The sequence below is a fragment of the Scophthalmus maximus genome, chromosome 11 (genome assembly GCF_022379125.1).
Source record: "Scophthalmus maximus strain ysfricsl-2021 chromosome 11, ASM2237912v1, whole genome shotgun sequence".
NCBI classification, from domain to species: Eukaryota; Metazoa; Chordata; class Actinopteri; order Pleuronectiformes; family Scophthalmidae; genus Scophthalmus; species Scophthalmus maximus.
Genome location: NC_061525.1, coordinates 12801819 through 12829526, shown reverse-complemented (window position 1 = coordinate 12829526; position 27708 = coordinate 12801819). Strand labels below are relative to the sequence as shown.

The following is a 27708-nucleotide window of genomic DNA, read 5'->3' as shown; positions in this document are numbered from 1 at the left end:
GATTATAGGAAGCCTCAGTGACAAAGGTCAGAGGGCCGAGCAGACACTCCCACACCTCCATGACCTGCTCTGATCCCACGACCCCGGCACCAGCAGCCCCCTGGCCCCTCTCGCTCTCCCTGTTTGTCCTGGCCCATTTTCTGCTGCACCATTCAGACACATCAGCCAACTGAAAGGGTGGAGAAGGGGAAATTAACTAGCCCCAAGAAACACTGAGGAAAAATGGTGACCCAATATATAAAAGCAGGCCAGGATGATTTCTTTTGATGTGCCTTTGTGTATTTAAATTTTTTTAAATATCTTTTTTATGGTGTAACCTTTTATATGGGTTTTTTTAATTACTTTATTTGCATTTTCTGTCTGCTGCTTGATGTTATTATTATAAAAACATTGCAGTGTCACTTTATGTTCTTGAAAGGTGAATTACAAATAAAGTTACTCACGACTGGTATATTTTTATTGTGTAGGGGTTATATCTAGTTTGATAGCATTTGTATTCATTAACAAAATTTCCTTTTACATTCTTTGATACTGAGATTGTTTTTTTTTTCATTTTATGGCTAGCCTTTCTTCCTCCACATCGTGGAAAGTAACTAGGTACTTTTACTCACATACTTGTTAATTTAAAACCCGTCGGAAGTACTTCATCTGATTTGATGTTACTCTATACTTATTCTCCAGCACAATTTAGAGGCAAATATTGAACTTTTTACTCCAGGTACTAAGCAGATTAAGCAAATAAGATATAAACATTTGTAATAGATGTAACTACTAAACAGTGTATAAAATAGCCAGGATCATCTCCTCCACTGTCAACTGTAAAACTTTAAAAGACTGTTTACATGCAAATGCACCATTGGCAACAATCAAATCATGTACCATAAAATAGGAAGTACTGTCAGAGGCCCTTCTGCTGCATCAAGTACTTTTTCACCTTGAAGAACATTGTTGATGATCCTTTAACACTTGTCTGTCCAGTTTACGCGTTTGTTCTCTGTAAAGTCCATTGAGACATATGTCTCAAACTCATCTGTTCTGGGACCGATTGTAATGCAGGATACCAGTAAATGAAGAGAAATATGAACTAGACAGATATAACCAGGGTGATGGTGGATATTTGTTCTAAGTTGAGGCAGTTGGAGGCTGCAGTTCACCTTCCCTCAGGGCTGCACGAGGGACAAACACATGAAAGTATTTTCACCTGTCACAGGAACAAACTCCACCTTTCACCTTACTATGCATACTATCCAGGCAGCACCTCTGACCCTAGCACTCTGTGTGTGCGTGTGTGTGTGTGTGTGTGTGTGTGTGTGTGTGTACGCACGTAATTAGCAGAGCAACTGAATAACTGTGGGTGTGTTTCTGTCAGGTTCTCAAGAAGGGTCACCAGGTGCAGGAAGAACAGTGATGTGTGTGTATGTTATGAAAGACAAACAGAGTACCAGAGTTTGTCAGTGTCGAGTGTTTGAATGGACAAGTGTTTGATTGTCTCATCTCTTCCATATTTTTTTAGTGTGATTTGGTTGCTTTTTAGTTCACCTTGAAGCTCTATGTGTGTACAGTGCAATATAGCTGTAAAGACTCATTTTCCAATGAACAGGGTTTGGCATAAAAGGAAAGAAAAATCACCTATTGCCAATAATCAGTTTAGAACTTCAGACACACGCGCAAGTCATTTACACACCTACACTGGATCATCACATCCTGTTGAATGGTATCTTTTCATATCGTATCCCATCGCATGGCATCGCTACATATCGAATCGCATGGCATCATTCCGTTTCATATTGTATCATAACATACCGTAACATAGCGTAATGTAACGTATCGTGAACATAGATTGACAGTAAATTGAAAGCTGCTCCCTCTTTAACACAACAGTCTCGTACAATGCCCACATTACTGCTGACGCTGCCCCAATCTGTCTGTCCATCTCCAATTCCATTTTTCCCTCGCTTGTGAACAAGACACCAAGATAGTGAGCTCCCTCTCTTGGGTCAGCAACTCACCCCCAACCCATAGAGAAGCCATGTACAGGCTCAGTGACCACTGCAGACTACGTAGCTCTAGGGACGTGGAATTTCACCTCACTGACGTATCATATTGTATCATCGTTTATCACATCATATCAAAAAACTGTAAAATCTAAAAAATATTGTATTGTCTAACATTGTACCATAATAAATTGTGTCACACTGTGTGGTACCCCCTCTTATTGTATAATACACTGTAAAATATTGTTTTTTTTAATATTGTACCATATTATATTGTATTGCGTGATATCATAGTATAGTGTATCCTATTGTATTATATCTAATGTGTATCATCACTTGTTACAGGTCATATTATATCCACTTCCACGTGAAAAATTTAACCGCTTGCTTTTTTAAGTCGATAGATTAGTGCTGGTCATATTGTATATACTGACATTGAGGTGGTTGGTTGGTTTCACACAACTGCCAAACAGGTTGGATTAGATAACAGCATTGCAGCCATTCAGACAATGAAGCTATAGTAGTACATATAATGCTCACACAATAATACAATTAATATCATATTGACAAAGGTTCTGGTTCTACCTACCTAATTCATTTCATTTATCTATCTAACAGGTATTTTCAGATATTTAAGATAAAAATATCAGTTAGATTCTGTACATCTACCATTTTCAAAGTATTTTTGAAACTTTATGTATCCTTTGTTTTTAGGTGGAGTGGTTAAAATTCACAAAATAGTTATTTATTTGGTTTAAATCTTTTTTCCCGACAGTAATGTGAAAACCATAGTGTAAACGGTAACAGTAAAGGCATGTTACAACTGTAGCTGTTTATGCAGAAAAATGGTATTCACTGGGTATTTGTTTCCTGTGTCAGCCACACCTTGTCTTTGCAATCTTTCAAAAGACGACCTTAGTTGATCTCTGGGATGAACGTAAGCGCAGGACCATCAGTAGGGGAAATCCTTATTTAGGTATGTTATGAAATGTGTTTTTACCATCGTTATATGGTCGGAATTTCTGTCTGTGTGATGAAACACTTTGACTCCAGTTGAAAAGAATAGAAATCATTAAACATGTCCTCCTTGTTTTGAAATCAGCCTGCCTCCATTCTCACCAGCGATACCTCATTCTAAGACCAAACTGAACTGACCCTCCTCCCTCAGAGCTCGTCCTCACTGATCAGTGACGTTATATAACCCCTTATAAGAATGAACCCTTCTTGTCTTTCCTTCATCTCATTATCTGAAGGTGTTGAATGGCAAAAACAGAGGCACTTGATTGACGGATGGCTGCCTGGGACCGTGTAGCCTCTCACCCGTCCTCCCACACTCTCACTGTTTGAGGGTAGGAGGGTGAGGGGAGGGAGGAGGGGGGAGAGGTGCAGAGGGTGTAATTCCACAGTTCAGGTTTCACTCTGCGGTCGTTGCGGGAGAAGGGACGAGGGAGAGAAGGTGGGGATTGTGGGAACTGTGAGAGCATAAAGAGCAGAGAGGGAGCCCTGTGGTTTGTCTGATTGCCCCCAAATGCACCTTTCCTTTTTCTTGTTATCCCTGTCTCAGTCGACGCTGCTGATGATTTAATCCTCCACCCCAACTATTCTGATGAGGACGAGGACAGCAGGATGGGGACTGCAGTGATGATTGGAGGCTTCACACAGTATAACATAAAAGTGTAATTAAATACTCCCAGTTAATTGGCTTTCTACATGATAAAACACAATCTTTTCATACATTGGTGAGAGCCTCTTATTGCCACAAGCCTGCCCTTTAGCAACACAAACATACAGCTGATAAATTCCATTTGTTGTGAACATTTTCGGAGCTAATTATGGTAAATCTAATCAGAGTTTGTGATTGTGCTGCCACTGCCTGAAAACTGCACATCAAGTCTATAAAATCCATGACTACCTATGAGGCCGGGCTGTCAGAAGGCTCAGTCAGCCCTTCAGCCGTTGGTTTAAAACTGACGCAGGTGCTGCTGCTGGATATCAGTGCAGTTTTTGATACTCTGTTATGACTTGTGAGTGGGGGTCTCTGGGTCGACCCTGGTGTGGCTCTCTTTTTATCTCTCCATTGAGGGATTCCCAATTTATCATGGTGTTCCCCAAGGTTACATCCTGGGTCCCACTCTCTTACCTTCTGGCATATAATAAGTCTTTGTAAAGCGATCTTCTTACACTCTTATGCAGATGATGCTCATTTACACATCCCAGTTCAGAAAAAAAGGCTTTAAAATATTTGAGCTGCAGCATGAATAGAAGTAAGATTAGCCATTTGATGATTTTAAAGATTTAATTTAGTTCACCACAAACTTTTCACCTTTCAGTAAAATAATTAGATGAAAATAGACAAATTAAGAAAATAGAACAGTCTATTTCTTTCTCAGAAACGTAAAATTGATATTGTAATGATATTTGTGGTATGGTATTTTTCCTGATGTTAGCTTTATCCATTGAGGACATCACCATATTCATTTTTAAGTGAATTGGGGGGGTGGGGGGGGGGGGGGGGGGCATTACAATCATCGACAGTAATGCAGCCATTTAGATGAATAAAGCACAACATTTAAACTATCATAATGTTACAATAACCAACATCACAGATGCTCTCTCCTTAAATCAAAATGTATTTTCCTTGTAGAGTTGAGTGTTTAGCAAGAGTTGTGTGTGGCATATAAAATCCCCTGTGAAAGTATTGCTGTGTGTTTCTGTCCTGCAGCGACTTCTCCCAACTTTCACACCAACAAAAGCTTTCTCTGTGGAGCTGAGACACAACTATTAGATCTCAAAGTCCACATCACTACCGCCCAGGGGCACCTACTGGTCAGAAACACACACACACACACACACACACACACACACACACACACACACACACACACACACACACACACACACACACACACACACACACACACACACACACACACACACACACACACACACACACACACACACACACACACACACACACACACACACACACACACACACACACACACACACACACACACACACGGCCTCACCTTCATATTGGCAGACACGCTTAACTCTTCGTGTTGTGATTGGCTGGTGTGGATACTGACACTGGCCTGTGCAGGGTTTGGGCGCCGCTCAGAGAGGTGTGGACTGCAGGAAGACAAAGGGCAGTCAGGGACAAGAAAAAGGTATCCACTTGCTGTGGGGGCTTCTGTACTGTGTTCTGCTGTGTATCACCTTACCTTATATAATTGGGTCCATATGAGCACCAAATGGCGCTGGCTGTGGCGCCCAACAGACAAGGAGGGCAGAGTTTACCAGAGGGAGAGATGTAGGATGTTACCTGTCACCTGCACTGTCCTCCCTCCCTCTTTTTTTCCCCTGTCTCTGCGGAGATAAACGGGCAAACTGACTCATCTGGGTCCGAGGGGCTTCTGTCTTCACTTCCTCCTTATTCTCTATAACACAATGGTAATTGGTAGGAGTGGGTGTGTGTGCATCTGGTGCAATAACCCCCATCCAACCCCACATCTACCCAGCCCCCACCCTGTTGAAAGCTCATTAAAAGACCTGCTGTTAATGAGCTAGAGGGATCATAGAACTTCATTTTCATTAGGGGGGGCAGGGTGGAGTTAAGGCCAGAGATGCTGGTGCAGAGGGGTTTTTTTGCCCTTAAAACGGAGTCAGCAATTATCCCAACCCCTTGACACTCCCCATCCACCTTGCTCTGCTCACTAACGTGCCCACAAACAATAACCACACTGCTGCCCCCTCCCCTCATCAATTTTGTATCCTGAGAAATCCTTGTCACTTGTGTCCCATCACAGTTCGCTGCACCCATCCAACAACCTGCTGGATGACTGACACCAACCAGAAAAACATCTACATATGCACATACAGCGAGCACACACCCACTGGAATTACATTACAGTCTTTCTAGACAAAGCCGGTAACATCCCAATGATGTAAATAAGGAGTGAGGGTCCCTAATCCAAACACTCAAATTAAAAATTAATAACCCAGTGCTGACTGTGGTCCTCAGAGAAAGGACCCACACTGACTGAGACAACATCCTGGTGAGAAAAGATACTTAAAAATAGTTTCAAAAGCTTTGTTGTGGGTCCCAGAATAGGAAAAAAATGAATGAATTAAACATGCAAGGAAAAACAACCACGAGCAGAAAAAGAAAACCGAATGGGAGCCAAAATAAAAACTCCACAACATATTTCACCTCAATTCTTTATTGAGGCTCCTCATGACATGGTACAAAATGGTGTCAAGTTTACATAGACAGCAGAGTGGTACAGCTTCACAACAACCAGCGTTCGGTGTAAAGAAGACGATGCTAGGAAAAGTGGAGGGAATGTAACAGTGACAGCCGTTAATATTATCAATAATAATAACAATAATAATAATAAGTAGAGCAACAGCTAGAATGTGAATCTATGTACAAAATATCATCCCTGAACAGTTACACTGCACTCATACATGACTTACATAAGAATCCCTGACATGACCGCAAATCATATATGGCGAAAGTCATGGTTGGAGAAGTTATGAAAAAGTTGGCAACACTACTTGAAGCCTCTGTCCTGATAAATTAGTTAAATGAACAGTTTCCCTTTCAGTTAACTTGATCTATCAGAAGCACAACACGGTGATTATGACCAGCCGAGTCACGCCTAGGACACAAGATCACAGGACAGAGGATTCGAGTAGATCATTTTTTTTGTGTGTGTGTGTTCTGTACACACAACCACATTCACACATCTCACTCACGCAAGTGCTCACACAAAACTCCCCCAACACCTCTCAACCCTGTAGTTCAGCAGTGAAACAGATTTTTATCCGCTACACAATCACCGACATGCAGCATTCATAAATTAGGAATAACTCAAAACACAGGCAAACACAACAACAGAAAAAGAACAGGTTTAAATGGCTGCAAAACATGCGCAAGCTTCGAGCAGTCTGGCACTTTACAAATGTAAACGATGAAAGAGAGGAATTACCATCACAATACTAAGTACACAACGAGAAAAAAGTATACACACCCGTTTCACATGGAGATAAAATGGTGGGGGGGGTTTTTATGCATAGAAACTAATCATGGGGGGGGCATCAGGAGATGAGACTTTAAAGTCTCCTCATTCACATTTAGAAAATGAGGAAAAAAACAAATTAACAAATAGACAATCATCCATACATACCGTCACAAAGTCAGAGCACAACCTTGCTTGGCCCCGTGAGCCCTGTAAACTTTACGTTAAGTGACAAGTGTTGTGACAACCAAGCGCCATTAAAAAAAGTGGAGTCTGAGAAACTGCAGGCGGACAGTGTTTGGATTCATATTACCCCTGTGTCTGTTCAGCACGTCTATAGTCTTTAAAAGGTCTTCTCAAAAGAAAACAGCTAGGTAGCACAATATCTCCTCTCTCACTATCACTGAAAATATATTAACAGCGTTCTATTTCTTTTATTCAATATCATCCGTTATCTGTATCATCTGACACTTAATATCCGATGCCACCTGTCCAGTGGGTCACCAGAGAGATAAATCACTCGTCGTTTGCATCCTGCTCTGCAACATGGTGATCAGTTTCCTGTGTCGGTGTGGACTGTGACAGTTCACTTCCTGTTCAACCGCTCTGGTAATCTCCCTGTTGAATGTCATGGCCTTGTTTTTTTCTTTTTCTCTGTGGTCTAAAAGAACGATAGGCACCTAGTTTCAGCCGGCGGCTTTACATGCAAGCATGAACAACATGGCTGCTGTGTGCCTCGGCGTGAGAAGAGAGGACGAGACTGCCTGCTGCCATCTACGGCGGAATAGACTGTCAGTTCAAGGATGGGATGAGTTCTTTTTATTTGAGGCGTGAGTTAAGTCCTGTGCAGTGTTTTTTTTTGTTTTTTGTTTTTAAAATGTCATCAGTGAATGAGAACAGTTCTCATGGTGCATAAGCCAAAGCTGAGCTCACTTCTGCACTGCTCTCAGGTGGGAGATTGCCCACTATGGCTGGACTCCCTCTGTTCTCCATATATTCTGCTTGGCTCTGGCCCATCTCCAACTCCATGTTGCTCTCTGTTTTGCTCTCCATGCCGATCTGATCCAAACTGGCTTCGTCCTCCTCCATTTTCACCCCCACCGCTCCTTCTTCTTCAGCTTTTATGGCAGCTAAAGTGTCCGCAGCGCTGGCCTGTGCGTACGTTCCCACGCTGGCATGGCTAAGGCCGTGAACTTTCTTCAAGTGTTTCTCTAGAGTGGCGTAGACAGTGAAGGGTACCCCGCACAGCTGGCACAGAAAGGAGGCCTTTGCCCCCTGTGCACCGTGGGTCTTCATGTGGCGCGTTAACTTTGAGCTCTGAGCGCAGGCGTAGTTGCAGAGGCCGCAGCGGTAGGGCCGTTCACCTGTGTGGCTGCGGCGGTGCACAGTCAGGTTGCTGCTATTTCTGAAGTGTTTACCACAGTACTCACAGGCCTCGTCTTTCTTTTTCTTACCAGCTGAACCAGCAGTAGAATTACTATTATTTCCTGCACTGCTGACACCTCCTGCTACACTCCTCCGCTCATTCTCCCTCTGCCACTCCTGCACGGCCTCGCTGACTTTGACTGAACTCCAGTCCTTCTCCCTTTCAATGGTCTCCTCTCCTTCATTCTCCCACTCTCCGACTCCTCTGACTCTGTCGCCCATCTCTGGACGTTTGGGTGTGCAGCTGCCGCTAGCGATACCGCTCTCGCCACTGCCCCCGGTCTCTCCGCTCTCCAGTGAGCCTTCGGAGGGGCTGGCACAGGGTGAGGTGTGCTGGGGCTCCACCTGCCCCTCTGCCTCCTCCCCCACTCCGTCTCCTCCCTCTCTCTGGCGTTGGTACAGCCTCAGCGACTCCCTGTCTGGCGGTCTGACCTGCGTGGTCAGCAGCATCAGACCTGAAGCAATGGAGGGTTGTTTGGGCAGGGTCAGGTCCAGTTCAGAGGGGCCCTTGGCCCTCAAGTCTGCACTAACCATTCCCTTTTCTACGTTTCCAGCTGGCTGCATTTGAAACCTCCCTCTCATCCCCTGCCTCCCTATATCCTCCTCCATCACAACCATCTCCACCGACTCATATGCACTTCCTCCAGCTGCCCTATGATGGCTCCTTATATGACGGGCCAGCTGGCCGCTCTGGGCGAAGGCCTGCCCGCACACGCCGCAGTGATAGGGCCTCTGGCAGGCGTGAGTCCGACGGTGGGTGGACAGGGCACGCAGGGACTGGAAGTGCTGGTTACACAGCTCACAGTGAAAGTCGGCATGGAGGGCGCCAGTCTGAGGAAAGGGAGATGCTGCTGGTGGAGAAGAGGATGGACACAGCACCAGGCCTCCGGGTGAGCTGCCGGTGGTGTTATTATTCCCCCCGGCAAGCTCCCTGAGCCGCACTGAAAAGTTCAGAGCCTGCGGGTTACTGGTGGAGGATGAGTTGGTGTGTGTCTGACGGGAGCGACCGAGGCGCAGGACAGAAGGTTGAAAGGCCGAGGCAAGAGCTTGGCTCAGGTGGCGTGGGTCCAGAGTAGCTGCAGCAGGTTTGTGCTCTGTGAGGCCTTCTCCTCCTCTCATGTCTGCAGCGCCCTCCATATCCTCCTGGTAGATGCTGAAGGAGTGTGTGTGCTGAGCGTGCTGTAAGAGCGCCCATGCGGATGGAAACACACCCTCACATTGCTGGCAGGTAAAATAGGACGGCTCCTCTAGCACTGGAAGACAAAGATGGACAGAATGGAGTTAGCAATATTTAAAAAAACAAAACTGTTTCCTTTTTATACATCCAGCAGGCAAAGTGATAACAACATGTTTTGGTGCTGTGTTTGTGTTCACCTGATGAAGTTCACTTCCCATTTAGCTGTGTTGTGTTTCCACCAGCTCTTTAGCAGCTAAAGGCTCCATTATGTTCACCAGATAGAAGTCAACTTTGCATGTTTGCTGTTTGGTGCTGAATTTGTAGTGGACAATGTGTTTAGTGTGTTTGTAGAGCTTTTTCTTTGAAAACAGTGGCCAGACTCAACCACAGACGGAGCAGTGACACTTTCACCTCATAAAAATATCTTTACAGTAATAAAATCTGAACACATAGATTAGTATATCAGGTATCAGGTCAGGGCCAGGTGCGGCACAAGATTTAAAAAAAGAAGCCAAACGTGAGGAGAAAGGAGAGATACAATTGTTGGGCCCAAAGCAGAACAGAAGCTGAAAGGCCAACAGAGAGGCAAAGTACATCTGGAGATATTTTTAAATGTGGATAGCTTTGTCTCCTTACTGAGAGCCACTCTTCAATTAAGCTGCAAATTGCTAATTAGCAGAACGTAGAAAAACGAACGCTTTATGCAAATCAGGCCCTGACTCAGCCTGCTTGACAAATGAGGCCGTTCTGCATAAATCTAAATTGGAGAGAAGATCCCCAAATTGAGGAGGAAAACAGTTCTTTTTCGGAGAGGTTCAAAGCCGACTCGGCTATAAGCCTCTTTCATGTTTCCTCAAGTCAAATCCTTCTGTATTTTACTGGAGGGGGGAGGAGAGTGAAGATGAAAAAGACAGCAACTGTTTCTTTCTCTTTTTCCCCTCTCCCGCCCTCCCTCTGTCTGTAGACGAGAGGAGCTGTGGTGTTCATGTCCTTTAACCTAGCCTGAGGAGAAACCCAGGAGAAGTTGAGATACTTCTTTTAAAAATAGGGTGAAGAGTGAGAGCAGAGGAGAAAAAAAAAAGATAGATAGGTAGGTCAGGGCTCAGGAGATGAAAAGAAAATGAGATAAAACAGATTATAATGTAGTACAGGGGGCCAAGAGACACCACGGAAATATGTCACCCCTCTGGATTGTACTTGAGACCCATCCTCCAACCCTGGTTCCCCTCACCCCTCTGCCCCCCCAAAACCCACCAAATCTTTCCCTGAAGGGTGTGATGGGGGGGTGGGGGGCTTTTGTCTCGGGGTCCTGGAGTGAAACACAATACCCAGCCAGTTTCTCTCTCCTTGCTTCTCTCTCTCTCTCACTCCTCGCCTTTTTTTGTTTTTTCTCTCATAAGGATTCCCATTTGGCCCGGGGTAGCACTTGAATATTAAGCAGAAGCAATAACTACTAATTAAAAATGCAGATTGGCTGGGAGCACTAACGAGCAGCAGGCAGAATCTCTTTTCCCTTGGGAGACAGGGGGAGGAGAAAAGACAAGGGGGGGGGGGGGGGTGGAAAGAGGGCAAAGTGAAAGTGTGTTGAAGATGGGAGAAGAAATGAGGGGGGGCGCATTGGAGATGAGGGGGGGGGAACAAACAAGGAGAATAAATAAAAAGGAACGAGACAGATGCACGCGGCTCCTCAGTAATCCATCCCACTCTACCCCCCTATCTCTCTCTTGAATACAGAAAATGGATGGAGGAGCTGGATCTGTTGTGGATAACTGCTCCTTCGCTTTCAGTCATCTCAGAAGATTCAGACGCCCAGTTTCCCTTCCACAAAACAGCTCGCCACTAAGGCAAAGAAAGACTTCCTACCACTCACGAGGCCGAGGGTTGGCCAAATTAAAACTGCTCTTTGGTATAGTTTAACATGCAGCGGCTCAGACTTTGTGTCACAGTTGATAAAATCAGAGGAGATAAGAACACTGGAATACCGGGTTAAACAAATTCAGCCTAAATTCTCTAATAAAACTTTAATCCAAACTTATCCACTTTTGCATTATTCACATGCTGTCGTGCTCTTTCCCTCTCAAGCCCCATGCACGTGTTTGGTTTGTTGTATAATCCCGCCGACATTAAAATTACCAAACTCATGCTGTTCTCGGACTGTAAGCGACAGACGAAATCGAGAGATGAAAAACAGACTAAAGTAGAAAAACAAGAGAGGTTGCGGACCAACGGAAATGGCGCGTGCACCCGTCCCCTGAGCGTTACACAAAGGAAGGAACTGCTAACGTGTGTGCTCATGACCGAGAGCGTTTCAAAATGTGCACAGGGACATTCATAGCTACTGTGACTGTGTCTCAAGATGCACTGTCCATTTACAACATCCCATCCTCGCATAAGTGACTTTCAAATACACCTGATCTTTGCAGGGAAAAAACAATATACTTTAAACATGCTTCTATATGAACATGACTTTTTCAAAAAGAATAATGAATTGCTGACTGAGATTTGATGGGCTTGACCCCCACCCTGACATATTATAATCTGCACAAACCACCACGGTCACAGTCACATTTTCGCTCTTCTTTCTTACAAAAAAATATCCAAGTATTTTTGGAAAATCAGCACTAATGTATGATACACTTTTAAGCAGAGCTACCAAAGAGGGATGCCTAAGAGACAGACAATATGAAAACAAGGGAGAGAAGATGATGCATAGATGAAGAAAAAGCAGGAGAAAGGAGGAGATTCCCAGGAGCTCAGGTGGCTCGGCCCGGGGCAGTGGGAGCTGGCAGAGGAGCCGCACATGATGCAACGTCCTCCATTATAGTGTCATGACAGCGAGCAGAGCAGCACGAACACATGCACTCCTCTGACCGCTTCACACTGCAGAGCCTGAATTCAAAACACTCCGCACGGAGACACATAAAGACTAAAACACGCTCCCGTTACTGGCTCTGAGAGGACGTGGCGTCGGCCTCTGTTGTCCAGGGCGCAGTGGATGGCAGAGAGGGAGAAACATGTTTACCTGACCATTTCACCTCAGAGACTGACAGTCAGGGAGATGGGAAAGAGCTCAGGTGCTCAGTGTGGGGCCCCCAGGGGACCCTCAGTGCACTGCAAACGCTCCTGACGCCTTTCCTTTCCTCACAATTAGCCTATGCGTCACTAACTCACGCAGCTCTGCTAATGGCAACGGCTAGCTAATGAGCTGGACTCGAGGGGGGAGAGGGAACAGTTGTTAAATGAAGAGGGGGACGGTTGAAAGAAAGAAAAAAACTAAACAAAACAAAAATACAGAGTCACTAATTAGCAACCTGCCCTCTTTTTCTGGTTCTTCTTCCATTCACTCACCTGCTTTGCTGGGTTCCACCTTCACCTTCATGCCGGGGGCCTCCCCCCAAACTCTGTCGCTGGCCGCCCCTCTCCTCAGCTCAATGAACCCCGGCCCTGGCTTGGCCTGCGCGACGCGCTGCTGTGCTCGGTTGGCAGGTGAGGGAGGTGTGGCGCTGGCATTTTGGGCTTGGCTCCGAGAGCGGCAGCCACCCTGCTTGTGCTGGATGAACGCCAGGATGTGGCCGAGGGGGAAGGCCTGGCTGCACTGGCCGCAGGTCAGGAGGTCACGACCCTCGTCAGGAGCTTGGACCTGTAGAAGAGGAGGAGTCGGTTCATCTGACGAGCCGGTGCAGTCCACCATGTCAGTGGCATCTGTGAAAACATGACCGGCAAAGAAGGGGAGAAAGTTAGAAAGAGGACTTGGTTGGGCTCATCAGTTAACAGACATACACAAGTACAGTTCATGACGGGGATTTGGGCACGACTACCCCTTAGCACAGGAAAGAGAAGCTGCAACAAGCAATCAATCAAGAATAAAAGATTGTTTCAGTAAACTTTTAAGCAAATTTGGTTTCAGCATCTCAAATCTAATCTTGTTTTCTAGTACATTTTGGGGTTTTGGACGGTTGATCACACAACCTTGGACTCTGGCAAGCATTTTTTCAAACTTTCCTTGACCAAACAATTGATCTGGAAAATAATCACTAATCACAGCATCTTTTTTTTTTGTTTTAATTAAAGGGTCTCAATCTGTGCCCGTTGTTTTATTGTGTCTAGTATCTACTATTCCATGGGGGTGTAGATAGTTGACAGTGTATGAAATTTGGATTTCTGCTTAGGACCATTTCTGACTGTGCGTATACAAATTAACAACCCGAAGCTCAACGGAAAGTGGCACATGTGCTGCTCGACCTACGGGGGAACAACAGGCAGGCGTGGGGATTGAAAGTGCTGGTTTCAGTTGCGAGCACTCAAACATTGAGGCCAATCTGCTCAGCAAATACTGACCACTTCCTTTAACCAACCCCGAGCAGATCCGCTCGATCTGACTGAGGCTGCTGGGTGCTCAGAGCCCGACTGTCCATCTCAGCAGATCACACCAACCTCCAGTCAACACGTCGATCACTTTGTGCTTACAAGTCAAATTGCTGAATCAAAATGATAAGACAATGAGGCTGCGGCTTTTACCTTTCACACATTACAGTACAAGTTGACCTACCAACCACAGGCAGTGGGAGCAGGTTTCTCAACCGGAAGTTGATTGCAATAAAAGAGAGAGAAAAAAAGGTTGTTTGAGATAAGAGCAGCTCCTGTGTTTCCTTTCTTTTTTGTGCTCCAAAAGAGTAGGACAGCTCATCCGGTTCAGTGTACACAACCTGACAAATCGTATGTGGTGTGCAGGTTGAAACTCAAGCACCTGAAAAGTGTTGTTGAAGCAGTGGACCCGACTTTGGCCAACCCTTTTAAGGGCTTGTGAAACTTTGGATATGTCACAAGAAAGGCTTCCACCTCAGGCTCTTCGGGTAGGAGGAGGAGGAGGAGGAGGAGGGGTCAGTAGACTTGCTCAACATTGGTCATGGGCACACCTTGGTGCCTGGACTGGATCCACCTGCCAGGGCTAGGCCGGCTCACATACAGGACAGGTACAGGCAGTACAGTCTGTAGTCGGATCTCGCCAGTTGTTACTCAGAAATGTCACCTTTCCTGTTTCAGTGCTGCGCTGTTTGTGCAGACTTGCAAGGCGCGGTCACACACACACACACACACACACACACACACACACACGACCGAGTCAGGGCCTGTGGTCACACCAGACACGCACCACTGGTCTCCAGTAGAGAACTATACAAGGAAAACAAAGTGTGCGTTTTGTTTCCTCTCATGCATCACCGGTTTCACATCGCTGTCTTTGTGTTTGAACCACCTGACCAGGATCAGACGGGAGCGGGGTTTTTCTTTTTAGATTCAGTGTGAGATCATTTAATTGACCCCAACAACAACAAACAAACAAACAAACAAACAAAAAGCGCGACATGGTGTATAGAAGCGCGGTCAGAGGTTCTCCTCTCACTGAGGACAGACACTGTCCCGGAGTCCGACAGACGCACTTGATCGCCGCCCCACCAGGAGACATTGATCCTCGTGTTCGGACCTGTAGCCTCCGAGAGCAGCGCGCCAACAAACCGGTCTTTCCTCTATGAACACGACTTGCTGCCGAGGTGCACATCAGGACAAACACGACGAGAAAAATGAATGAGCCCTTGTCTAAACATTTGCCCAAAAAAGACGCGACGGATTAAAACACGGCCACGCGAGACAGGACGCGGTCCACACAAACAGACTTCATAACCCGCCGAGAGGAGACTGCAGTTCAACTCAAAAGAACTCCAACCTTCCATCGGTCTGTGATGACCGGTGCCAGTGCGCCTCCAAAAAAAAAACATGTGCGCAAACAAAAAGACAAGACAACAACCGCGATGTGAACGTGTAGTAGTTTCGACAGCAGAACGAACGACGTCTCAACGTGGCCGCGCGTCGCTGCTCCGTCTCACCTTGAAATGCGCTCAGGTGCTGCGGTCTGCTTCCAACTTTGCGCCTGGACATCGCGTCGAGCGCTCCGCGCGTCTTGGCACGTTCCTGGGCTCTCGCCGAGCGAACACCCTCCCGACACCCGACGGCGTCCGGCTGCTCCTTCTCCGACGAGCTGGACCTTACCCCGGGCGACGCGGACGCGCTGGTGGGACTCTGTCCTCTGCCGGGACTCGCGCTGGGCGGTGAAGGCTGCGTTCAAGTTCACACTTCTTCCCCCCGCAGCGAGCGCAGGGCAGAAGGGGGCATGGGCGGCTGGAAGCACCGCCCGCACCTCAGACCCTGACCCCGCCCTCCTCGGGTAACACGCTCCCGACCACTTTTCTCGTTTGCACTTTTCTTCTTCTTCTGGTTTCTAGCCGGATTTAACTGTCTCAATCACACCCCATGGAAATAAACGATCTAGTTCCTCCTCAGCCGCTCCGGGCAACAGCCCCGCCGCTTTTCCACAGGTGACAAGACCGAACCTGACAACTCATTTCTCCTTTTCACGTCGGCCAGCTGTGACTGCTGCACTGTTGAACAGAAACAGAAAAATACCGCAAAACTTAACAGACCCAGCGACGAGGAGCGGCAGCGAGACGCCTTCAGCTGCGAAACTGAGCTCTGTCGCCACCTGCTGACAGAAACAACAAACAGCAGCCCACGGTGACAAGTTACAACATTACATATTTACGTAACGTCAGTATATATGTTTTTCTATAACCCGTTAACGACTTCTACGTGGAAAAAACAAACAAAAATATGCAAATAATTTCAAAAGCAGATTTATTTTCTGTTCTTTATTTAACATTCCACTTTACCGACAACAAAAATGTTATTTGCAGCCGTTAATCAGTTGATGGAGGGCAGAGTATAAAAAGAGCAGTCGACAAATGTATGAGCTTATAAACATATTGTGAATGGATGCGTATAAATATCCTATACATCAGATCATGACACTCGTTCAGGGGTTAGGTTTTGGGTTAAAGTTAAATGTGGGAGAAGACTGTGACTGCAGGGTTTAAGTTTAGGGTATTGCTCAGTATCATAAACTTGAAGAAATGCAAATGTCTGCGGATGAGTCTGCGTGTGTTCAGGCAGAAAAGGAAAAAGAAGCATGCAGAAGAGAAGAAACTCATTTAATATGACAATCTTTACAAGATGGAGCAAAACTGATATGGGCAGATCAAACTCAATCAGTTGTGTAATCAGTGAAACTAAGGTATCAGATCAAAGTTGTATACTCTGTAGACCGACAGTGAGAGAGAACACATGTTCTAGTGTACATTTGTCAATCCATCTGTTCCCATCTTCTTCCATCACCTTTTTATTGGACAGTGTGTGTGTGTGTGTGTGTGTGTGTGTGTGACAAATTAATGCACTTCTGATATTTTCCAACTGTTAGCTCAGTATCTGTAGTAAGGACTCCGACTCCGTGACCGTGACCGAGACCGTGACCGAGACCGAGACCGAGACCGAGACCTCCTGGAAAAATGAAAAGAAATAATACTGACTGATAGACATCGGTGTAAAGACAGTAAAATTATAACATTGTGTGCACAATATAAATTACACGATCGGTCAAGGATCTTTTGATTGCTAACACTTAAGTCACCATTTTATTTAATACTGACTGCAGAAATTCAAGAATTTAATTTGGTCCTAGATTATCTTGACAGTCACTGAATGCTGGTGCATTAATGTGATCTGCCTCTGAGCAGATTTTTGTGGCTCGTCACATACCTTCTGTTTGAGCTGCTTTCTCGGCCTGAGGGGGGGACGACACAGTCATGATCAGAACAATAGCATGAACAGCAGAACATTTTAAACACAACAAGACTGATGGGGTAGAAACGGACACCAGGGAATCAGAAACTAGCCAACTCTGAGCAAACAATAAACACAGCATGCGCACACACCAAGTTGTTATTATCAAAATAGATCCATATGGCTGTTGGTGATCAGAAAACCAAACTCTCACCATATTTGGAAGGAGAAGGCGAGTGGCTCTGCCTCCCATACTGTCTTTCCCATTCATCTCTCTCCTTCTCGCGGCGCTCCCGCTCCCTGAACACACCCAATCTCTGGGTCAGACGGTGGCAAATAACACAAAAATACCAAACAAACCACTTTTGCTCGCTCGCTCACACACACACACACACACACACACACACACACACACACACACACACACACACACACACACACACACACACACACACACACACACACACACACACACACACACACACACACACACACACACACACACACACACACACACACACACACACACACAGCCTTACTTCATGCGGATCTTGCGTGCCATCGCTCGCAGTTCTCCCTCTCGCTCCTGTAAAGCAAGCACACAGCAATTAAGGGAGAGAGGATAATAGAGTCCCTGTTTCCACCTAAATCTGAAGTATGTGTACGTACACGCACGCACACACACACACCTACCTGTCGTTTGTTTTCCTGCTGCTGGATCTTAACCTGAGCTGCTCTTTTATCCGCCTTGGCTGCAGCACAAGAAAAAACACAGGGAATTGAGCAACGAAAAAAGGTCTTTGTTTTAGAACATCTGAATGATTTTGTGATTCAGAGCTGTGAACTTTACCGTACCATTTCGTAACTCATGCAAAGACTTATGGTTAGATGTACTCACACTGCCTGTTGAGCGCCTTCTGCATACGAAGCTTCAGTCGCTCCTGTGGCGTCATCTTGAACTGTAGGTGATAAAATTGTGTGAGCGTGTGTGTGAGGGTAAAACCAGAAGGCACCATACTGTCATACAATTTCGATACAATAACCTTTATGTACAGTTAGTGGTGGATGTAAAAAAAAAAAGCCAAAGACAAATTCATTACATGTCATGTTTGTTCAGTCTACAGGTTTACTGGAAGATCACTAGCTGTGTGTGTGTGTGTGTGTGTGTGTGTGTGTGTGTGTGTGTGTGTGTGTGTGTGTGTGTGTGTGTACACAGAGGAAAACTGCTGCTGCAGGATAGTTCAGAAGCAGGACAGGATCCAGTCACATGGACCTTTACAGAATATATTTATATGTACGAGCACTTGTCAGAGAGATAAAAGAAACAAGGACAGCTGAAGGAGGACAGAGGCTCGGAAAGTGAAACGGTAGCAAGCCGAGGTCCGTTGGCTTCAACAGAATTCAAGTAGAGCCTGTGGCATTTTGTCACTGACACACCCATGACTGGCCTGGTAAAACCTGGCCAGGCAAGAAAAACTACAGGTCACAACGCTGCAGGCAAATTGATCAGAGGAGCAGATTACAACTTCCACTGTGTTTGTCTCTTTTCTGTCCGGGGAGATGAGAAACCAGTTCAGGACAACGAATTTAACAATAAAACTAATGTTTAAGGATTAATTTGACATTTTGGGAAATATGCTTATTGAGATCTCTTGTCTAGTCTCAAATCTGATACTTCAGTCAGTACACTACGTACACAGTGTACTCACTGTAGCACTTGAATTTCAACGCAGTAGTATTGTCCTTAATCAAACATTGCCATTGTGTTCACACTGGAAATGGCGATGGCAACATACAACCACGATTGTTGCCTTGCAAAAATATCCACCAACTATTTTGCCCACTCGTCTAGTGCCTCCTGTGTCACGAGTCATAAAGTTACGCCACCAACAGCGCTTCTCCCTTCCTTGGCTCCAAAATTTGAAAATACATTGGTGCCTCCGTCCCCTTCAGCTACGAAGCCAAGATGCCGACCCCTGATGGTGAGAAGTGTCAATCGTTTTACACTCAATGTTTCAATAAGTGCATTTACCAAAATGTCCAACGATTCCTTTAACTCTTCTCTCAAGTATTCAATCTGTTTGCACAGCTTACTATATCGGTTTTCACCAAAGCCTAATCAAATGACGACAAGACAAGACACATGGTCATGAGAGGAAGAAGCCCTCTCCTTCCTTTTAGGAGCCTCATGTCAGAGTGTATTTGAGGCTATCAACAGATATAAAATGACGCTGCGCTCTCTCACCCACGTGTGTGTGTGTGTGTGTGTGTGTGTGTGTGTGTGTGTGTGTGTATATATATATATATATATATATATATACATGCACGCACCACTGAGAAAAGCAATCAAGACAATAACGAAAGACTTCACAGGGTGTATCAATGTTCCCTCCATTCAGAAATGGCGACATTAAATCAGTAATTTAAGTTGACAAGCTGGCATAAAAACAGCAGTGGCATTTTGAAAAGTAGATGCAGGGCTTTTACTGAAGTGCATGTCCACTTATGAAGAGGGGAAGGGAGAAAAAAACAAAATCATATAATTTTATGTCTCTGTGGGAAACAATGGCTTCTACATCCCAGTCTGGTGGACAACCATGTCAGCCTGTCAGGGATGAGGGAGGCGTAGGCTTTAGCAAGAAACCCAGCTAGATCAAATTCTTACTGACTTTGGCAGCTCCCGTCTCTTTACCACTCGGAGTATCAGGCCTGGAGAGAGGAGAGAAAGATAAAAGACGATTATAGTATGTGATGGAAACAATTTGACTCACACACACAAACATCTACTTTCTAACACGTCGTAGTGCTGATGGATAAGTAAGGCTTTAAAAGCATGACTATGGATTAAATAGAAAATAAATCAATACAGAACGACACTTGATAAGTTGATTCTAGTTTCATGGTGTTGCATTGCTGAGCTGACTGATGGATCAACTGCCTCGTGGCTGAGGTGCAGAATAAACATAATTTTTTTTACCACGATTATGAGTCATTATCAGTCATAACTAAAGATTATTCATTTATTTCTCACTGCGTTTGTGTAGTAGTATAGATTCATCTCAGCAATAATGTTTTCATGGTCTACTTACTTTCTTAGCTTTTCACAGACAGAGGTGGTAGAGGGAGGGCCCCCTCTGTGAGAAGGAGAGGGACTGTGGTTTTGGCGGCCGGGGGACTGAGAGGGGCTATGGCTGCCGCTGTCTCCCCGACGGTAGCTCCCACTGCGCCGGCCCCCTCGCCTGGAACTGCCCCCCTGTCGTGAGCTGGAACGAGACCTGACAGAAAAGACGAGGCCGCCTCTCACTAACAAGTGCATTGTAAAATATTAAACTGTCATGCTGACGGCGGTCAGTGAAGAGTCTCACCTTGTTCGTTTGCGTGCCACGTGTCGTCTCCTATCCCTGTCCCTCTCCCGTTCTCTGTCTCTGTCGTTGGACCGCGATCGCGTCCGGTCCCGTCTCCTCCAGGATCCAGCTCCTCCGTTCCCTCCTCTACCCCTGGAGTGAGATCGGGTGCGCCGCCTCACACGCGAGTGGCTTCGGGAACGGCGCCCGTCCCTTCCCCCTCGTCCCCGTCGGGCTCGACGGGAACGGGAAGATGAGCGAGAAGAGGACCGAGATGATGAGCAGGAGGAGGAGGAGGAAGGGGAACGACTGGACGAGGACCTTCGTCTCCTGGACAAACAAAGACATTGTGTGTTAGTAACAACACCAGCCCAGCACCTAGCCTATCTTGAGGAAATGTTACTACCTGATCACAAACACATGCAAATGTGCACATGCAAATTAGAATAGGTCCTATTTTTTTTTACTCGTCAGCAACCATATGAACTGAAATGTTATTTGATTTAAAATCTGATCCACCTCACCTACCACAAATATCAATCAGTATCGACAGCTGTGGTCATTTCAGTGAACATAATGACTGCAAGAGGAAATAACCAATGAAAAGCCAGGAGGAGGGAAAGTTACCGACCGGGAGCCCCTGCTATGACCTGCAGGGTGCTGCAAGGTGGAGGGGGCGTGGCCAGAGTGAGGCGCGGCAGTTTGAGTTGCCCCTGCAGCTTCTTCGTCGCTACCTCCAAAGCTGGTAATGAAGGTGATCTTCTCTGGACCAGGGGACTTGGAACGTGACCGCGACTCAGAGCTGGATTCTGACTCTGGCCTGAGAGAGAAAATAATGTTCAAGCACACACACACACACACGGAGAAAACGCTGAGTAAATTAAGGAAAAGAACAAAGCGGTGGGTTGACTCACCGTTTATAGGGATCATATGTTGGGCTGTCTCTCCTGGCATAACTGAAATAAAGGAGGATGAGGACATTAGTTAAACAATGATTTGACAAGCTAATAATGATTTAGTAATAGGTTAAATCATTCAAAGTGAACTCTTAATAAGGAAAAAAAATGTACCTAGGTGGGCTGATCTGTCGACCCTTTAACCTCTTCTCTCTGAACTCTCTCCTTTGTCTGCGAGAACGCCGGCCCTGTGACAATCACACATATACACATTACAAAGTTGTAAAAAACACACACACACACACACACACACACACACACACACACACACACACACACACACACACACACACACACACACACACACACACACACACACACACACACACACACACACACACACACACACACACACACACACACACACACACACACACACGTTTTCTTACAGAGTACATGGCCTTCTCTGCCTCCAGAGCCTTGGCATGTTTGATAGCCTCCACTTCCTCCTTGTCTTTCCTCAACATCCTGATAAGCAGGGAACAAATTCACAACATTAAAATTATATCCATAATCTTTATATTAACAGTGTAAAGAGCTGCAGCTATTTTCAACTCTAAAATAAAAAATAAAAAACAAGCTGGAAACGACCCATATACAGAAATGTTGTTAGACTTGGGTGAAAGATTTGTTGATTTCTATCAATTCGTAAATTAATTTTGTTCCTCTGAGCTCATCAAACTAGCCAAAAAAAACAACCATTCTCCACTAGCAGGTTCAAAAACATCTGCCAACATGAAGTTATTCACCAAAAACACATTAATAGAGTTGTCTTAGAATAAATTGTGTACCTCATTACAATAGTTTGCGTCTTTCATGAGTTTGTACCACCTTTTGCATTAAACTTAAATTCTATATCTTGGGAGACATCATGGCTACACTGGTTGGTTTTAGGTATCTTTTAACAATGTTAAAATTGAATGGAACATAGTTCACATGTGCTTATTTTACAAACTCATCCATTCACAGCAAGAGATTGTTAATCCCAACAGATTAAAAAAAAACAAAAAAAAAACAGTAGGTCTAGTACTGTTCTAGTAGTTTCACGCGACATGAAGATATAATCAGTTAGATATTACCTGACAAAGTCTCCTTCAGCCATTCCATATGGAGTCGCAATTTTGTTTAGGTCCAACTCTTGTTCCTGGTTCAGCTCATCAACATCAACCTCCACATCTGCACAAACACAGAGAGTATGAAATGAGGCTTTTTAAAACAGTGATGTGTAAAACAAACCATACCCTTATACTCAGAGTAGTAAGTAAGGGTTTATGAAAATATGTAAAAAATAAGAAAAATAGAAGAGTGTAACATTGAGTTGTCATGCTTTGAAAAAAATAATGATTTCATACGTAAGGTTTGTTTTGTTCCTGTTTTCTTTAAAACTAATGACCTACAAACTAAAAAAGTCATTCCTCGTTGCACATTTCTACTTTTCCTCCTGTTTTTTTTGTATATGGTTGTTGTTTTTGGTTGTCTTGAGTTTGAGTCTTGAGTCATTTCCTCACCAATATCTGGAATGCCTTCATCCTCTTCGGATTCACTGTTTTCTGAATTTTCTTCGTCTTTGTCTGACTGGGGCTCAGGCTCTGTCACAGTGCTGTCTTCATAGGTGTAACCAATAGTGGCCTTTTTCTCAGCCATCCTGCACAAAAAGAAGAACAATTCATCTCTACATATTTCTGTAAAACCTCCAGTGAACCGTAATAATCACATATATTTACATGCAAAGTATGGATGAAACTGTAACTTCAAAATGACCTACTTTTTCTTCTCCTCCTCATTTGGTTTCTGCAGGCCGCCGTAGAGCTCGTCCAGGTAGATCTGATATAAACACTGCTCCTCAGAGACTGTAGGAGGACAACAGGGGTTTGAGAGCACAATAGAACTGCTGGGTACAGTCACTGAGGGCAGGTTAACAGAATACTATAGCACATTAAGAACACATATGCAGCGCTGTGCATGTGTGGAAGGTTTTAACAGTGGTTGACATGAAACCCAATAGTAATATAGTGGGTGTCAATATAGCTTCTGACAGTGGAATGAAATGTAACTCTCTTTCTTCAAAGAACGTCAGCGATAAGGTTTGTGATACTCACTGTTTGCAAAGTCATTCTGCACTAGGCCTCTGTAGCGCTCATAGTTACACCTCCTCTCCTCCATTTCCTGCTCTGCGCTGCTGTTTACGACACAGAGAAGAGGGTTGTTTTACAATTTTGCTAAATAGACAAATCTAACCATGCAGAGCATTTTTCAGGGGTTCTGTAGGGTTCACCAAACTAAATGTAAGACCACACTGAATGCAATTCCAAACATTTTTTCACATTTACATAATTTTTAATTATTAGTATATTTTAATGTAATTTTATCTGTTTCTTCCGAATTGCCTTTAATGTTTTATGTTAAGAACTTTTAATTGCCTTGTTGTTGTAGAAGTTATAGTATTGATTAGATAATTCAAAATGTAATGATTTAAATACAGTTTTTACTAAAATTGACAAAACTTGCTAATTATGTGTAGATTAGCTTCATGGTGTCTATACCCATCACAAAATTGGGCTAGTTTAATTTGCTCCTCATAGATTATATCCTGAAATTAAATACCCTCCCACAAGCACACTCAAGTCAGCTGTGTGGGAATAATTTTTGTAAAAGAAAAGAAAAACATCTTAAAAATCATTACAAATTTAAAAATAAATAAATAAATGAATATATATTTTTTAATCATTACATATAAATCATTACACCCCCAAATATAAGTTAAAGTGTGTATCTCACAATATTCTATTGTATTTATGATGTTTTTAGGCGCCTTGAAGGTCACATAGAACAATCAATTGTAGAAGATGATAATGACATGTAGTGGTAAAGCAAGAAATTAAACAACATGGCAGTTTTAAGACTTACGATGTGTTGAGCAGAGGAGGTGTGTAGGTGGGGATGTAGTCCAGGTGAGCCCTCACATCAAACCTGTCAATCATGTTGTTGGCATCCCCTTGCCATGGCATCCTTTAGACAAAACAAGAGAAGAGATAGAAGGTATAACCTGGTCAGAAAGACCCAACCAGAAATGTGTATGTAGTGTGTATGGTATCTACTATAAACTCACAGAACACTTTATTAGAAACATCATAGTAATAACGGTCAAGGCCTCCCTTTGCCTTCAAACCAGCTTCAGTACATTGCACTGTTGCCATCTGCTTCGTTGATCAGATAATTGCATGAACAAGTGCTTTGGGTGTGTGTGGGGGTGTGTGTGTGTGTGTGTGTTAGTGTGTGTGTGTGTGTGTGTGTGTGTGTGTGTGTGTTTGTTTCCTCACATGTTGATGGGGCTCTCAGCGGCCATCGCCACAGCAGGATCCAGATGGATCTTGTAGGCTCGGCCATGAACCTGGAGAAACTGAGCTGGATCTTTTTTCTAATGAGACAAAACAAGAGACCATAAAAAGTTAATACATTTGGATATTATAGCTAACCAAACAATGAAATATATCAGATCAGATAGCCCTATAACTTTATTATTTAGTTTTCTATTCAAATCAGAAGGATAATTTAGACTCCTAACATTGTCTTTTGAAGTGAGAAATAGAAAGTCAACAGCACATGCAGCTCAAGGAAGGTGACAGAATCTCTTACGATCTTCTCGTAGTACTCTCGCCGGCGCTCTCCGCGGCGTTTGTAGTCTACCATCATGCCACGGAGCTTGCGCTCATGTTTGCGGGCCTCCTGCCACATGACAGCACCGCTGGGGGTGGGGGCGCGGCGGGGCACGGCTGCTGTTGAGAGGCAAAGAGGGAAGGACAACACATGGAGAATGGAGAAAAGCATTCAACGGTGTGAGGAAATCAAAGACTGAGAGACAGAAAACAGATGTACAAACATTTTATTTTAATGGTACATCAATCAACACCATATTAATGAATCTATTTAGATGCAAACAAACAATATAAACCCACATGTAATCAGATTTCTTTAAGAATAAACAGCGCAAAAAAAATAATGTTGTCTTAATGTCAACGAAGTCCAGTGTAATGACTTTTCTAACTACATGACTTCATGTCCCTCGTCACAGATAGGGCTACATGTTTATGAATATCAATGGGGGTCTTTTGGTGATTTGCATATACGTGGTATTATTTTATCCCTTGTCAATCAATCATAACTACAGATATTTTTAAACCTGGCTGGTCACATGTCAGTTTGTTGGTTGTACTCACTCGCTTGTCCTCACATTGTTTTGATGATACTGACAGTTTGCATATATGATTTGGTGCTACACTGAAAATTCACACACAAAACACCCTGCTAAACCAACAAAAACAAAAGCTGATGCATGTATGCATTTCACTAGTAATTCGGAATCGATTAACTCCTCAGAAAGGGAAGGTGGGTTACTATTATGACACGCCCAGTTCCTGAGTGGAACTGCTGTCCTTTACCAAATGTAACATTGATCAACTCGCTGACGTTGTTTGTTTTGTAGAAGTTTAGAGAAGCAGCCAACCACCTGAAGCTAAGGAGCTAACCGAGCTGATTATTTGATATTTAAATGGTCGAACTCGTCAGTCCACGGCTCTGTTAATATAGTATCAACCACTCTGTTTTACGTCTCTGCTATTGCTGTTAGTGCAGACGAGGAGGTGAACTGAATGTATTAAACGCGTGGTTGAGGTTGTTAGCATACTTATCGGCCTGGTTGCTCACGTAGCCTCGGCCTTTAGAACGCTGTGCTGCTGTTAGCCAGTTAGCCTAGCCTAGCCTAGCCTAGCTTAGCAAGTGTGCAGAGACGTTGGAGACCAACACGTGAACAAAACCCCGGTTAATATCAACACAACGTGTTAAGCAGCCGCTGCGCACATTCGGCATCGTTCCAAATGTCTCTGTGTACCTGTTTTGTGGACCACCGACACAGACTGGGGTTGTTTTCGCTCGGATAAGCGCGATAGTAGGGGAGCGTCACACGCCTCCTCTGCCTACGTTGGCCTCTGCGATACCGACTCCCGCCAACTGTGGGCGCTGTATGATTTAAACCATAGTAAGTACACCAACGAGTTGAGGATGGTTGAAGTTCGCGTCTGTAAAAATGGCAGCCATGGACGTATTATAAGAGCTATATATAAGAAGTATTAAATATTATAGTGCTACATATTTTTATACATACAATAAGTTCCTATGATACATCAATGGAGTAGCATTGCTGCGCCAAGCCCGCAGAGCCCGGAAATAACATGGAAGTCAGGAACTGATTCCTATAGAAATGGAGAAATGAACGGCGCCGCCATCTTTGCTTTGGCATCCAGTGCCTATAACACATCCACGATGGCAATGTGGCCACAAGATGTCCCTGTAGGACAGACAAACAAATCCATAACTTTTAGGTCCACCTTACTCATTAGATTATCCTGGTGAGATAAAGTAAATTGATATCTCATTGAATTGAATAACTGCGTCTCAAGAAAGTATTCAACGTGTCAACCCTTACTAACTGAATTCAAATGAATGATTATCTGCATAATACACACACTACAACACCGCATGAGTTCATGAAGTTCAAATAAGTCCGACCTCAACTAACCACTTACAAGTAAATACTATAAAAAACGGATCAATAATAATGATCTAAATATAGAATAATATAAGACAGCTGATCTTGGTTGTACTGCATATTGAGTTATTTTACTTTGAGTACATTTCTCAGATAACACTTGATATCGAATGTTTATAGTCTGGTAGTACTACATTTACTTAAGTAAAGAATTTGAACACTCCCTCCTCCACTACAAAGCTACTCTCTGAGAGTTTAACCTTGATTTGGGATTTAGGCATCAAAGCTGAAGTGAACAAATTTACAGATGAAAACAGAAACCAAGAATTGACATTTTCTTACTAATATATTTATACATATAAGTAATTATAACCTATTAGGAACATGTTTTTACTGAGGTGGTGGCAACTCTTAAATGTTAACTTTCTAATCTGCGAGCGGTGGTGTGACATCCGGGGCCTCACAGCAGGTGTACAAAGGGTCCCCTACATACTGTAGTGTATGCATGTGTGTGAGTGTGTAAACTCTATTTCCTACATTTCCTTCTTACCAGGGTGGTGACAGGAAGCATGTGT

The 27708-nt window shown here is 44.3% G+C and overlaps 2 protein-coding genes and 1 long non-coding RNA gene across 7 annotated transcripts; 1 reads left to right on the top strand and 2 right to left on the bottom strand.

The window, feature by feature from the left end:
* Window positions 1-1284: 1284 nt before the first annotated feature.
* LOC118299164 (CLK4-associating serine/arginine rich protein) lies at window positions 1285-26615 on the bottom strand. 4 transcript variants are annotated; one of them, XR_007031674.1, is made up of 22 exons: window positions 26477-26614; window positions 25225-25364; window positions 24909-25006; window positions 24496-24597; window positions 23688-23767; window positions 23354-23438; window positions 23097-23233; window positions 22668-22764; window positions 21978-22056; window positions 21703-21776; window positions 21547-21588; window positions 21264-21452; window positions 20654-20962; window positions 20378-20563; window positions 19958-19997; window positions 18187-18247; window positions 17982-18040; window positions 17828-17874; window positions 17503-17588; window positions 17265-17289; window positions 16859-17006; window positions 1285-1318 (listed from the first exon to the last, which is right to left on the bottom strand). XR_007031674.1 is itself a non-coding variant. In XM_035622653.2 (21 exons), the coding sequence occupies exons 2-21, from the start codon at window positions 25321-25323 to the stop codon at window positions 16928-16930; spliced, it is 1974 nt and encodes a 657-aa protein (XP_035478546.2). In that variant the 5' UTR covers window positions 25324-25364; window positions 26477-26614; the 3' UTR covers window positions 16644-16927. The 4 variants fall into 4 exon arrangements, 2 of the variants coding, with proteins under 2 accessions (XP_035478546.2, XP_047191486.1); XM_035622653.2 differs by lacking the exon at window positions 1285-1318 and having other exon boundaries at window positions 16644-17006; XR_007031675.1 differs by lacking the exons at window positions 1285-1318; window positions 16859-17006; window positions 17265-17289 and having other exon boundaries at window positions 19954-19997; window positions 26477-26615.
* znf296 (zinc finger protein 296) lies at window positions 6202-15942 on the bottom strand. Of its 2 annotated transcripts, none has more exons than XM_035622651.2 (3): window positions 15503-15942; window positions 12969-13322; window positions 6202-9696 (listed from the first exon to the last, which is right to left on the bottom strand). In XM_035622651.2, exons 1-3 carry the CDS (start codon window positions 15552-15554, stop codon window positions 7922-7924), a joined length of 2181 nt encoding a protein of 726 aa, XP_035478544.1. In that variant the 5' UTR covers window positions 15555-15942; the 3' UTR covers window positions 6202-7921. The 2 variants fall into 2 exon arrangements, with proteins under 2 accessions (XP_035478544.1, XP_035478545.1); XM_035622652.2 differs by lacking the exon at window positions 15503-15942 and adding an exon at window positions 14139-14352.
* Window positions 16750-18481, top strand: LOC124850780. Its single transcript, XR_007031676.1, has 2 exons — window positions 16750-16886; window positions 18433-18481. It is a non-coding gene; the product is annotated as an uncharacterized LOC124850780 (long non-coding RNA).
* Window positions 26616-27708: the final 1093 nt, after the last annotated feature.